The sequence below is a fragment of the Schistocerca nitens genome, chromosome 9, assembly GCF_023898315.1.
Source record: "Schistocerca nitens isolate TAMUIC-IGC-003100 chromosome 9, iqSchNite1.1, whole genome shotgun sequence".
Lineage (NCBI taxonomy): Eukaryota > Metazoa > Arthropoda > Insecta > Orthoptera > Acrididae > Schistocerca > Schistocerca nitens.
The window spans coordinates 246,192,987-246,207,712 of NC_064622.1; the positions used below are offsets into that span (position 1 = coordinate 246,192,987).

The 14,726-nt window shown below is 38.2% G+C and overlaps 1 protein-coding gene across 4 annotated transcripts in view; it reads right to left on the reverse strand.

The window, feature by feature from the left end:
• LOC126203420 (uncharacterized) overlaps positions 1-14,726 on the reverse strand; it is a 501,622-nt gene that overhangs the window by 166,318 nt on the left and 320,578 nt on the right. For all 4 annotated transcript variants that reach the window (XM_049937727.1, XM_049937726.1, XM_049937728.1 and 1 more), the window contains 2 exons: positions 5,295-5,646; positions 4,068-5,095 (listed from right to left, as the gene is read on the reverse strand). In XM_049937727.1, coding sequence (XP_049793684.1) covers positions 4,068-5,095; positions 5,295-5,646 — 1,380 coding nt within the window. The remainder of the gene's footprint in view (positions 1-4,067; positions 5,096-5,294; positions 5,647-14,726) is intronic.

Sequence of the window (14,726 nt, forward strand, 5' to 3'; positions counted from 1 at the left end):
GTTTTCTATTTCTTTCATATCCTCACCTGTCTATACCCCCACCTCTAACACGTACAACATAATTAGTTTTCCGCTCTTATTAACTCATGCACAATGTTTTGGCAGTAATTTCTGTCCTGCGTATTATCTGGTCTTCCACCTTTAAGCTCTCAGATCCTCAAATCTCACCTGGTGTAGTCCCTAACAATCAGTCTTTCCTTCTCATCCCATCCAATAAGTCTCCCGAGATGCAGGTTCTGGGCGACTTTTCCAAAACCTTCCCACTTCCCAAAATGTCAACAGTCTTCTTTATTATCCCTCTTCCTTCCCCTTCAAACCGTTCTGCCAGGAGGAGGAGCCATTGGCTCCGAAAGCTTCCAAATTTTAATAATTTTGCATGTGTGTTGCTCTGGTACCGCTGAGTGAATTTACCTTTTATCCATTCGATAACATTATACTCACAAAAGTAGATTACTTTTGATGATATAAAAGAATGGACAGGTGAACAAAAGAATTTTCACACAAGCTGGCTCTCGTTCTAACCATAATACACCATAGACCCCTGGATCAAAATCTGTGCCCAATCAGGGGGGGAAGGGGGGCAAAAGCCACACCTGTTCGCAAGAAGGTTAACACAACTAATCCATAATAACTATTGTCCTGTCTCAATGACGTCTATCTGTCGTAGAATCCTAGACCATATTCTTGAGCTAAAACATAATAAGATGCCCTGAACAGAATTACCCTCTTCACATCACTCATGATGGATTCCTAAAACATCTATAATGGGAAACCCAACTTGCTCTTTTCCAACATGACATCATGAAAGCTATGGATCAAGGCAATCAGATGAACTCAGTATTTCCTGATTTCAAAAAAGCATTTAACTGAGACCTATATTTATTTACAAAAGTACAATTATATCAGGTACTAACGCAATTTGAGGAAGGGTTCAATGTATGGTGGGGAGGAGAGAGTACATTGCATGGATAGAGCATCATCAAGAGACTTAGATGTTGCTTTCACACTCCTGTTATTCATTGTTAATTTTAGACAGTACCTCAGTACAATCAACTGCAGCATTGCCAGAAGTCTGGGGTTGCTTCTGAACTGTCTGCCAGGCAGGCAGTATTAATACAACCTCAAACTTTTTGCAATGATGCTGTTACCTATAATGAAGTACTGTCTAAAATAAGCTGTGGACATATTCCATCAATTGATACAATTTTGAAGACTATGACAACTTCTTGTAAGTGTACAGAAACATAATATTACATATTTCATAAAAAGAAAAATGTATCGACTATGAATGCAATATCAATGTCTCAGAATTAGAATCAGTCAACTTGTACAAATACCTGGATGTTACAATTTGTGGAAAATGATTTCATAGGCTTAGCTGCAGGTAAAGAAAATGGCAGACTTTGGTTCAGTGGTAGAATACTGGTAAAAGGCTGTCAATTTATTAAGGAGATTGCTTAAAAATCACCTATTCATCCCACCTGACAACACTGCTCAAGTTGAATGTACACACAGAAAGCCAGCACAAATGATCAAATGTTTGTTTTACTGATGGTAGAGCATTATGGACAAGTTGAAAACCGCGAATTGCCAGACATTTTAAGATAGTCGAAAATTATCCCACAACTGCCTACTAAAATTTCAATAATTAGTACTTCAAAAATATACAGAGATTCTTCTGCATATATTTATCACATCCATATGTAGAATGAAGACAAATTTATAGACTAATTACAGTTCACATAAAGCCACTTTTCCATTGCTCCATTTGCCACTGCTATGGGAAAAAATCCCAAAAAGTGGTACCATGCCAATTACCACTTGCATTCACATCACAGTGGTTTGAAGAGTATGTATGTAATCTGGTAATAGAGAGAAATGTCTGGTGTACAAATTGTAGAGGAAGGCTACAGTATGCAGGTGGAAATATGTACATCACAGACATAATTGACTACTGTTGACAGCTGATCAAATTACTCGCCACATTTAAGATGATCACTACCACCACCAACGCCATCACCATAAAGAAGAAGTAGTAGCTTTGCTACTACTACTACTACTACCACCACCACCACCACCACCACCACTACCAACTGTTACCTTTCTTAAATGTATACTGTCAAATTTTTGCATAATGAAGATAACTGAGCATATTTTCTCATGAGCCTTTTTCCAATCATATTAAATTTTCTCATTTTAAAATGATTCGCTTTTTAAAAAATTCTGAACTTTCTTAACAACTGTAAGGAAATACCAATTAAAACTTATTGATATACACATTAATGTGTGATTCATTAAACATTATCCAATTCAATCCCATTTATGTTATTTTTATTGCACATTCTACTAGTTTTTATTAATAAGCCTCACCTTCTCTGCTTCGAGATTCCTCATATGGATCATTACAGCTCTGAGATATCTCCAGGCCAAATAATAGCCAGTTTCACTAGTTGCCCATCGCAGTTATACAGTGCTTTAATAATGAGATAAACATTCATTTTCTCATGCTGATCACTACATGTTAAATTATGAATGACTAGTGACCTTACCTAGCTTTGCACACGCAGGTCTAAGTATCTATGGCCGGATGACTTGTCTTGAATAGTGGTAATAAATTATATAAGCAAACCTTCATTGTGAATTGGTCTACCTATTTGTGTAAACTGTATCAATCGCTCTACAGTAGATCCAGTTGTCGTCGTTGTTCTTGGTGGGTAGGGTGGGGGTGGGAGGCTTAAAGGGTAGAAGGTTATGCACTTATGCCATTGCCTAATCATATTTGGTGATGCTGAACAATAAAACTTTGGACACTGAACAGATATAAACCGTTACAAGAAATTAATCATTTTCTGTGTTTAACACTCACCTATTGGTAGTGTAGACATCTTTCTAATTAAATTAAATAAGTCCTGGGAAAAGTCTCACCTTTCAAAAACAATGATAATTTATTTTTACACATACCAGAAACACAAACACAAATATCAAGGATGAAATCAGGAGCACCCTCATAAACAACCTTCACAGATTTGGCCTCTCACGTTGGTCAACACTGCAAAATGCGTAATTACAAATTCAGCACTGGTCATTTGGTTACATATATAGACTGGGAAATCATGTGTCTCAGCATTTGAACAAAATAAGAGGAGAAACTGGTCTGGAAACTGCTTGAAACTGTAGGCATAAAAAAAGATCTTTCCATAACATGAAATGCACAATATTTCAAAGGTATTGTTAAATGAAACGAAGAGGAAGTGCATGCATAAAAAGTAGAAGCTGTCACACTGGCTCAACTGAAGTGACTGGATACTTTTACCCACCATCGACAATAATGTTCAATAAAAGCATATGGACAATAGCAAAGTTTTCACAGGCCCTTAATTATCTCAGTTAACATAAAAAAAGATATGATGGACCAGAGTTCTGAAACTTTGATCACTGTTTATGGCAGCTACGAAAAAAGTTAATCTATGACCAAATAATATTTAATGTTGCTGACAGATGCACATGAAAGCACGATGGCACTATCCTAGCTTCTGGAGCTATTAATTCCTTCCTTGGGTAGTACAGTGATTAGGTTAGAAAAGCGTAAAAAGAAGAGCTAATGATTTCCAACTGCAACCTTCCACCAGTGGAACACTTTTATCATGGGGTGAGCACTAGTTCACCTTCCTTTTAAACCTTTTTGTATTTAGCTGACATTCTTTGTAAAAAATATTTGTTTCTGAATGAACAGGTAGCTAGTTACTAGTTAGAGATTTTGTAGATGTTGTGTTCATTACTCACAACATAAGTTTAGAAAATAATGATGATGTGTCTTACCACTCTAATTACGGTTGGGTCACAATGTTAATGACTTTATTAAGTAAATGTTTTAGCTATTGGTACAGTATCATAAGACAACACAATTTTCATTTCTAACTCGTGGCTTCGAGAACAGCATGTTCAAAAACAAAACCTAAAAAAAAATTCGAACCGTTTTTTCCAATATAAAGTATACACGCTACATAATCTTTCATAAATAAAAAACACTTACTATGAGATGATCCGTCATTGTGGTTTGCTCTTACCTTCACCAATTTTCGAATTTCCTGCAGGGTCATTTTGTATAATTTTCTTGGTCGATTCCAATGAGGGGCAGAATTTTTCTTAACTTTCAGTTTTACACACTGAAAACCACACATTTCATTCCCACACCTCACCTCAGTTTTGCTTTTGACACAATCAGAAAAACAATACTTGTCATTAACGTAATCCATTTGGGACGAATTTATATCAGTGCACTGACTTTCTTTTGATGGATTATTACCACTGCAACAATTTTCTGAAAGTGTAGACGCACAATTACTTCCACCCATAAGGAGCTGTGAAACATCACTGGCAAGATCTGAGACTTCACAGCAAATTTCTTTCTGAACTTCCCCACATTTGCCATCTACAAATTGGAGATTAACACTATGCTCCTTTGCTAGCACATCATCGACTTTTTCTTCCTCCGCAAGAGAATGAAATCCACTTTCTTCATCCATGGAAGGATTATGTCTCTTAATGGTATCAGGACGAAAATGTGTACCATATGATTCATTGGAAAAGCTGCTCCTGTCAATTATTCCTTTAGAATATAATGCTGTGTTTTCTTCTTGTGTAGGTACACAGCTTTTTTTACTTGCCTTGATTTCATACAGATCTGCACAGTCAGTAACCTCCACTTCTGATGCATCTGCCTGTAACATTACATCCTGGGAAGCAAATCCATCAGTGTCTACAACATTTGCATCACTACATCTAGAGGGCTTGGCTGAAGACTGTCGATCATGCACTTCATCCAAGTTAATTGTAGATTTGTCATAAATACAATTTTCCAAAATTTCCATTTCATCAGGGCTGTCTTCTACAGGTGAAAAATCTACATCATCAAGTTCCTCAAGTTGTGAAGTTTCTTCCATATTTAATTCACAGTGCACCATATCACCCAGTTCCTGTGGAAGTGAACCTGACATTTTTCTTTTTACTGATGTAGAGCAGTTGTTAAATAAATATGTCCTTAAATTTTCATGAGATTCCACTCTATTCTGGTTGTATTCCTGCATATACCCACCTGTAAAAAAAGCAGAAACATGAGAAAAGCCTACAACTACCGTACCAAGTTACATACGCATATCAATGCATTTTCATAATTTACTGCTACCAAGCACTGCACCACCTGATTTGCAAAGCCCAAAGTTTTGAGGATAATATAAGACAATGCTTTCTCGTAATATAAATAACGTGAGTACAGTTAAAAGCAATGAACTTACATTCTGGATATGCTGTAACAGATTGTAGTACATCCCTTTCATACTCCAAGAAACTGTGTGAACTGTCAGATTGTAGATGACTACTGCAGTTATACGTACTATTACAAATTGCACTTTCGTCATCAAGTTCCAGAAAATCATCTTGGTTTTCACAAAAAGCTGGATTATAAATTCTGCACCTCCTTTTGTCTGAGAGTTTCTCCCTCTTTCTGTTCGAATTATCCTGATCCAGAAAGGTGTTTTTCCTCTTCTTCGAATAACCATACATAACAAGATTGAATTCTATGTTTTGTTGCTGACAACTAATGTCATTTGTGTGCAAGATGTATCTTGTCATAGGTTCTGGACAACGCTGTGAAAGAATGTACATTTGCTTACTATTTCACCAGAAACATGAGAAGGCAAAATTGATACACTTCAATGCACTAAGTATAATTGGAAAGTAGAAACATTAAAATCTAAAATTTAGAAAGAACTTTTAGTTTAACACCAGTAAACCCCCAATTCTTTAAAGAATCAGACTCCCACGTATAAAAAAAACTTCAAACATCTGATTACTTTATAAACGAGTGTGTGTGTGTGTGTGTGTGTGTGTGTGTGTGTGTGTGTGTGTGTGTGTGTGTTACATATTCGAAGTTAAACACGTAAGTGAGAAACGTTTAAAAAAAAAACAACGTTTGAAATTGTGTTTAAAGTTTATTAGGAGTCACTAGGTGCTCTTACTATCAAACAATGGATGAGTATAGTCTGGATAAGTTGCACTCTCCATCGTAAGCAAAAGGTAGTTTTTCACATATCTCAATGTGTATGATTTCCTATCTCCTGAACTGTGTGTTGTACAGTGATATAATTTTGCAGGTACATCCTGTGGTACAGTACAATCAATCTAACTGGGACCAAGTGGAGCTCAAATATGTAAAAAACTTAAAAATTACATGGGGACAGTTTTAGAGACCTTTTATTTAAAAACAAATTCGGAACATTATGTTCAGAGTATTATTACAGTACACAAAGTTATTGCAACAGTTAATGTATAACTTTAGAAACAAAGTTCTAGTAGAAACTCAAACACTGTACTATAAAAACATACATATTACATAAACTATTGTACAACCATTACTACTGCACATTTTCTGAAAAAGAATCAAATAGTGCAACGCTAATTCTAATGCCACCAATCCATCAATGTGAGTCATTTTGTTGGCACCAATATCATCCTCTTTCTCTTCATCAGTAGACACTCTGCTTCATTCATTTACCATTACCACAACAGCACTGTCAGTCACTTCATACTGATCATCTTGGTTCAACCACATTTGCAGTTCAGTTTTGTCTGCATCTTCACACCCAGAAAAATGTTGAATGAGATCTAACAACCATTCATTTTCATTTTCGTCTGATAGTGTCATTGTTGTTTTCATTATTTTTTCACTTTCACTGTGTCTCTCTTGCATTTCCCATGACTGTTTTAGTGCTTTTGATTTTAAGTGGTCCCAAGCGACAACATCCTTCAAATTATTATTATTATTATTATTATTGATGTTGTTGTTACTGTTATTATTAGCACAGTAGTCATCAGTAATGCATCTCATAAAACCGAAGTTTCAATTGACGGTGTGCGAATTACTAAGTTTTATTGTGTATGTTGACACTGTCTGCAAAATGAGTTGTGAATATAGTTAGTAGTAGAGAAGTAATAAATTAAAGTGTCGTGTCTGAACAGCAAAAATTTAGCTAGTGAAACTTTTTTTTTTTTTTCCTTTCATCATTTTGTGGGGGTGTCAGTAAGGGAAAACGTATACTGAAGGTTAGAAAATGTGTAATGTTTGTTGCAAGTCACTTAGTGCATGATTTCTCCAATACTGGAGGAACATAGTTTTGGCAAGTGTGGCAGTCCGTTATGCTGCCTCAATAAATACAGATAGTTTCACAAGCTGTGACATGGTCGTGAATGGAACAGTGACACGAAAATCTAGAATAAATTTCTTTTATTTCACATCTATGGTCACAAACTTGTAGGTCCTCAGACAACCGGTTTCAGCCAGCAATGACCATCTTCAGATCTGCAGCAAAATATGGCAAAAATACAGGGTGGCGCACAATGGTAGTCACCTCATTGTTTCATGAATAACACATTTGTTGTTGACAAGATTTGTAATTTATTGATGTAGAAGTAAAGAATACAACTTGGAAATACAACCTAATGAATCACATGTTCAATATGACTGCCATTTTTGTTTACAGCTCCTTCAAGTCGCTTACATGCATTTGTGACGAAACTCCGACACAAATCTTTTGGAATGGCCCACCATAACTCCACAATGATGGCCCTAAGTTGCACTGCATTTTCAGGTTTACTGTGGTACACCTTCTCTTTAAGGAACCCCCAAAGGAAGAAGTCACAAGGGTTAAAGTCCGGGCTGTGGGGTGGCCACATTCCTCCTCCTGCATAACATTCTGGAAATCTGTTTGACAATACCCTAAGGCCAAGTCTTTCATGTAGGAAATCAAGCACAATGTTGACAGTATGTAGGTGTGCTCCAGCCTGCACAAACCATTGTGTCTGCAATGGAAGACGTGAGGCCATGAGCTGAGAAAGCACTGGTTTTGTAGCATGTGTAAATAGCGTTCACCGGTTTCTGCAGCATCAAAGAAGAGCGGACCAATAATTCCATGACTTGACATCATGACCCCCCCACATACACACACCACTCAAGTAAAAATTAGCTTCGGCAGAAAAACATATGTTGTGTAGCACTGCCTCTTGGTCTTGCTCTATTGCCCCCCTTGCAAACTTCCGTCTCCACTCCTTATTTCTCACAGTAAGCTTATGCGCCACAGTCATCTTGCATGGATACAAGCGAAGGTTGGATTGAGTAATTCTTTGTACAGATCAGCGTGAAATTCCCAACTCGGTAATGGCTCTTCTTGTTGATTTACTCAGACTACGACTCAAAGCCACTCAAACTGCTTCCATGTTTTGCGACAAACGTATGGTATGTGCATGTGGCCGCCCACACTCCAAAACAGACCCAGTACCTTCAAATTTCTGATGTAATCTGTGTATTGTCTGTGGGCTGAGAGGTAATCGTGTGCCGAAATGAGCACGAAACCATCTCTGGCCAATATAATGCTGTTTGCCGCTGCAAACAGTAATACAGTATTTGTCTTTTGTGCGACGGTCAACCGTCCTTTGTCCGACATCGCGGCATACTGAAACGGCGGACTCACAATGGAAGCGATGAACTCGCAACAACATCTGGCACGATTTCCATGAACTGCATGAAGTTGAATGCACAATTTGAAAGCTACTGCCCCAATAGTATACTTGTAGGATCAAAATTAAATCTGGTGACTTATCGTGCGCCACCGTGTAGTGGATTGTCTACAGCTTAAAATAGTACAAAAGAGAGAGTGAGCCATGATGAAAGGTATTACTGACATACATGTGAAACTGTGCGCTATAAATATGATGAGGCATACTTATTTTACAAAAAACATGCACCTAATATAATGGAGCCAACGTGGCTTTGTCAAATGCTAAACACAAAAAAAATGGCTCTGAGCACTATGGGACTCAACTGCTGCGGTCATAAGTCCCCTAGAACTTAGAACTACTTAAACCTAACTAACCTAAGGACAGCACACAACACCCAGCCATCACGAGGCAGAGAAAATCCCTGACCCCGCCGGGAATCGAACCCGGGAACCCGGGCGTGGGAAGCGAGAACGCTACCGCACGACCACGAGATGCGGGCTGCTAAACACAGAAACAAGTCAACCATCATCACACTTATGTATTTTATGGTGTATACAAGAGTCATCTTCTCAGCAGCACTACTGTTCAAAACAGACTGCCATACAGTCGCCACAAAATGTTTGTGTCACAAGATGTCGCGACTGTAGGCGCACACATATTCTCCAATGGTAACTGTATGATGTAAAATAAGAAGTGGGATACAATCAGTAGTCTGTAGTGGGCTTATAAGGGGGAAAAGGCATTGTAGAAATAAAATGCAGTAAATTAAGCAAGACAAACGTCAGATTCTTAAAAGCTAAAAAGTTAAGTGACAGTAATTCTGATATGCTCTACTGGCGATATTTTAGATAACGGTGTAAATAGTGAACAGCTTCTGGAGTACATATAATAATACAAAAATTACGAGGGTTGAATGAAAAGTAATGCTTCCACCTTCATTGATTGGGTTTGGATGGGAATATTTTAATAAATCAAATGCAGAAAGAATCCTTGGAATGTGATATTAATTACCATTATTCACTTTTCCACATAATCACCAGCAGATTGGATACATTTCCACCAATGTTGAACAAGTTTTCTGAAGCCGTCACGGAAGAAGTCAACACTCTGTTTCCACAACCATAGTCTCACAGTTCTCTCAACATCTTCAACAGAAGCATAATGATGTCCCTGCAGATTTCATTATCAGGAACAGATGGAGGTCAGACGGCGGTAAATCTGGATTGTATGGAGGATGTGGTACGGTGGTGAGACTCAGTCTCTGAGGTTCTGCTGTGGTGGCATGTGAAGTGCACAGACCTTCCAATAGCCAAGCAAAGCAATAATGTGACCTACACGTTCTTGTGAAATGCCAATTGCGCTTGCAATTTCTCTCTGAGTGATAAGAAGATTGTCCTGAATCAATATGCCAACATTTTGCTTGTGAAACACTGTGGTTGCTGCCACAGGACATCCAAGTCTTTGTTTGTCACGCAGGTCAGATGTTCTCACCTCAACATTTTTAATCTTACTCACCCAACGACACACAGTACTCAAATCAACACAATCCCTATAAACTGGTTTCATTCTCTGATGAAACTCCTTTCGGGAGACACCGTCTGCTGTCAAGAATTCAATGACTGCACGTTGCTTAAATTGCATTGACCGACCGTCTGTGCAAGGTTCCATCCCTTACACTATAACAATACAACCATTCAATCCTAAGGCTTCCTGCTAACTGGAGCTGTAGAGAAGAGGCTACGGAACAAGCCAATGTCTGCCGCATACCAATGCTGCCAACTGTAGAAGAGTTACGAAGGTGGAGGCATTACTTTTCAGTCAACCTTCATAAAAAACAGATAGCTAAAGGAGCCCAATGAATGAAAACAGGCTGCAACAAATTATCAGCGCCCTCAGTTGGTGCTACCGTCAGAATGCCACATAGGTGAGAAGTGATCAGAGAAACTTGACCGTTATCCCCCTCGTTCCCTGTGGCATGACATTCGACGAGAAGAATGACGAAGCACCATACCAGTGCATGAACAAGATTATCTAGTTAATGAAGTATATTATATAAACAGAGAAGGGACAAGAAAACACCAGAGTTCTACGCACAATGTAAGAGAACAAGCTAAATATGTAAAGCATTGTATACTGGGTGAAGCCAAAAGCAGGATATAAGCAACAGAGCTGTTCTGTGATTGAAGTAGAACAATGTGAAGTAGGCAATGGGTGCAAAATTGCTTCGCCAATTACGTAATTCTGCTGGCTCTGGGTGTTTCACTTTATAAATTTCGAGCTGTTCTAGCAAGTTAAGAGGCCTTTTTCCACCCTTTGGAAAAAGATTGTGGTGAATAAGCATACTATTCTCAATGCTCCCTATGGAATGATCAGTTTTATTACATTGCTGTGAATGTTCCTTAAACTTTACGTTAAAAGAGCAGCCAGTTTGACTGACATAGTATTTATCACAGTTACTGCAAAGAATCTTGTATACTCCACAGCCGTCAAATTTGTCATATGTGCTTCTCAGTTTATGTTTTACTCACAGTTTTAGGGGTTGTTAACCTGAAAAATACATCCGACGTCAGATTTTCTAAATCATTTTTCTATTTGCAGGAACATCTTGCAGAGAAATTTCATAGGAATGGTGTTTGTTCTTTCTTTATTGGTTCTATATTCTGGCCATGTGTGTCTGCCAGCTGTATTATAAGTTTGTTTAGCCCACTGTAAGGGCAGGTGACGTTATTTACAAAGAAGCTGTTAGCTGCAGCACTTTGCTTTAAAATGCTGAGTTCTTTAAGTATTTCATTCTTTTCTTGGAATGACATGTCGGTACAAGGAGCCCTCTGGCAGTGATGTTCTTCTGACCACTTCTCAACTATGCGACATTCTTGCATTAACGCGAACAGAGGGCGCTGATTATTTGCTTCAGTTTTCATTCATTGAGCTTCTATCTGTATTATAAATTTTATATTACTATGTGTACTCTGGAAGCTGTTCATTATTAATACCATTATCTAAAATAATGTCACTAGAGAGTATCAGAAATACTGTCAAGTAACTTTTTTGTTTTTAACAATCTGTCTTTTGTCATGCTTAATTTACCGCATTTTATTTTTACAATGCCTTTTTCCCCTTGTAAGTCCACTAGAGACTTTACTGATTATATCCCACTTTTTATTTTAGATCATACAGTTACCATTGGAGGATGTGTGTGTGCGCCTACAGTAGCGACATCTGGCGAGCTTGTGACACAAACATTTTGTGGCTACTGTGCAGCAGTTTGGTGGTGGTGGTGGTTAGTGTTTAACGTCCCGTCGACAACGAGGTCATTAGAGACGGAGCGCAAGCTCGGTTTAGGGAAGGATTGGGAAGGAAATCGGCCGTGCCCTTTCAAAGGAACCATCCCGGCATTTGCCTGAAACGATTTAGGGAAATCACGGAAAACCTAAATCAGGATGGCTGGAGACGGGATTGAACCGTCGTCCTCCCGAATGCGAGTCCAGTGTGCAGCAGTTTGTTTTGAACAGTTGTGCAGCTGACAAGATGACTCTTGTATACACCATAAATTACAGATGTGTGACGATGGTTGAACTGATTCTGTGTTTAGCATTTGATGAAGCCACATTGGCTCCAGTATATTAGGACATGTTTTTTACCAAACAGGTATGCCTCGTCATATTTAAAGCACACAATTTTTACACGCATGTCAGTAATACCTTTCAGCATGCATTGTTTTAATGTTTAAAGCTGTGCACAACCCACTAGCTGTATTTGTGTTTGTGCCATATTTTGCTGCATATCTGAAGATGATTATTGCTGACTGAAACCAATAGTCTGAGGACCTACAAGAACATAGAGGCAAAATAAAAGAAATTTATTGTAAGTACACAGTTTCCAACTGTTATACCTGTCTGTGCAAGAACTATTAACACAAAATATACCTCTTAATGAGCAAATTATGACAGAATTTTAAATTTAGTCAATAATTATATGAAATGCTTTAAGTCAATTTTTTGTTGCCACTGGAACCTGTTAGATGGGCAAGTTGCACCTGAAATTTGCACAGCGAACCTTGAATTGGGATAACCTCTTAGCAACATAGATTTGTTGAAATATCATTAGATTTTAGTGAAATTCTCATTATTACAAAGACTGGTTTCTACAATATAGTGCTTTAATATGTATTGTTTACTTGAAGTGGTATATCCACACCTAATACTAACCTGAGAACCAGGCAATTGTGTGAAGGTTGTGCCCACTTTGATTATTGCACAGCACTGCAGTATAGTCACTTTTTTGACTGCATGTTTAGTAAGGTGATGACAGCAAATGATACATTCAGAGCACCCACCAAGCGCGAACTGTTATGGGAATTAGGGGATTCTGTGAGCAATGAGGCTAATGAGCAGGTGCACTACATCAGTAGTATGCAGTATAAGTTGAGAATTTGTGTCTAATGGGAGGTGTACTAGAGTAGGTCGTGCAGTAGTTGTGATAACTGTGTTCAGATGGCCTAGTGGTCAGTGCATCTGCCTAGTACGCAGGAGACCTGGGTTCGAATCCTGGTCCAACACAAATTTTCGACTTGATATAGATCAGTGCCCACTGGCAGCTAATGCCTTGAATTCGTTTGTGTTTTGTCAACTGCGTCACAATGTTAACCATGAGACATGTATTCAAAGCTTCTGTTCAGCAGCAATCCTGGTACATTGATAAGACAAACCGAAGGTTGATTTTCATTATGTCTATCTATTTTGGTTTTTATTTACAGAGCTTGGAGGTCGCAGCAGTAAATTATACTACATTATGTCTATAGGTAGGCAGTAATAAGATTTTTTTTAAGTTTATAAAATATACTGAGTGTGCAAAAATACTTCATAAATGATACTTTATTTTGGAGAGTGTTGTATTGGGCTTCTATTGTAATACTTAAAGTATGGTCTGTCATAAAATGTAAGGTGACTAGCAAAGTATAGATTTAGATGATTATTTTGAATTCAGTACTGTATACAAGACCAGACTAGCACGGTTGTGTCTACACACAGCAAGACTTCTGTCCAAGGGGCTCAATTTTTGGACAGACACGACCGCAGTAGATGGACACCAATACTTGCTTTCTTTGGACAGGTTAATGCCCATATTTATCTACCACAAATTGGCCAAACTTGCAACATTCAGTTAGTCAATGAAGCAATTCTTCTGGAAGCAATTCTGAGGGCCAGATTGGTAATATGAGCTACTCATGTGTGGTCAGATAACAGTGTAGCTAGAAGAGCGGCATATAACAATATAGTGCTGAAACGGGAAATGCTGATGGAGTACAGAAAAGGTGCTTGGGTAGAGCAATTGTGCAAAAGGTACTTAGGCTGATTATCCACATGCATTGTTAAATTTTTCTTAATGCCGTTGAGGAAAGTATGTAATGCAACATTCACAGAATAAAATAAATGGTTGAAACTGATATGTAAAAGAATCAGATGCACCTATGTAAAGTCTACAAACAACAATTCCGTAAGACTTCCTTGTTGTTTTTCTAGTATTTGGTGGAAAAGCAGTCACACATTGTTAGCTATGTTGCTGTAACCCACTTACACTTTGGAACATGATGACAGCTGCACGACAGTTATCAGTTTTGTTTCTGTATAGCTGACCAGTTCTCAATCTTGCTATGAGTGGCAGCTGTGTCTGTGGTGGTGGAACAGGTTGTGGGTGCAATTACAGTAGAAGATTTAGGCTAGTGACAGTAAATGATTGACAGCTTGTTCTACTTGGAGGAGGAAGTACATACCAGAACAGTTTCATGCACAAGGTGAAGTTACAGCTTCAAAAAGCTGTAAAAGAGAGAGAGAGAGAGAGAGAGAGAGAGAGAGAGAGAGAGAGAGAGAGAGAGAGAAAATGCAGCTGAAACTGATGTCAGATCCGAACAGAAGGAGAAGGGAAAACTATATTGAAACAATAAAAATTTAAAAAATAATATATAGCCTTCTAGATGGTGCCGTAAGATGAACTGCAGTATGGCAGTTATGGCACGAGTTACACATTAAACCAACTGTACTGCACAACATGTGTGACCAAACAAGTTTGGCATTTAGCAATTCTGGCACTCTTAGGTAAAACAATCAACCACAGTAAGGGCGTAACACATTGGATAGGAAAAATCAGTTTTTAATTGTCCTGAGGCCAAAACT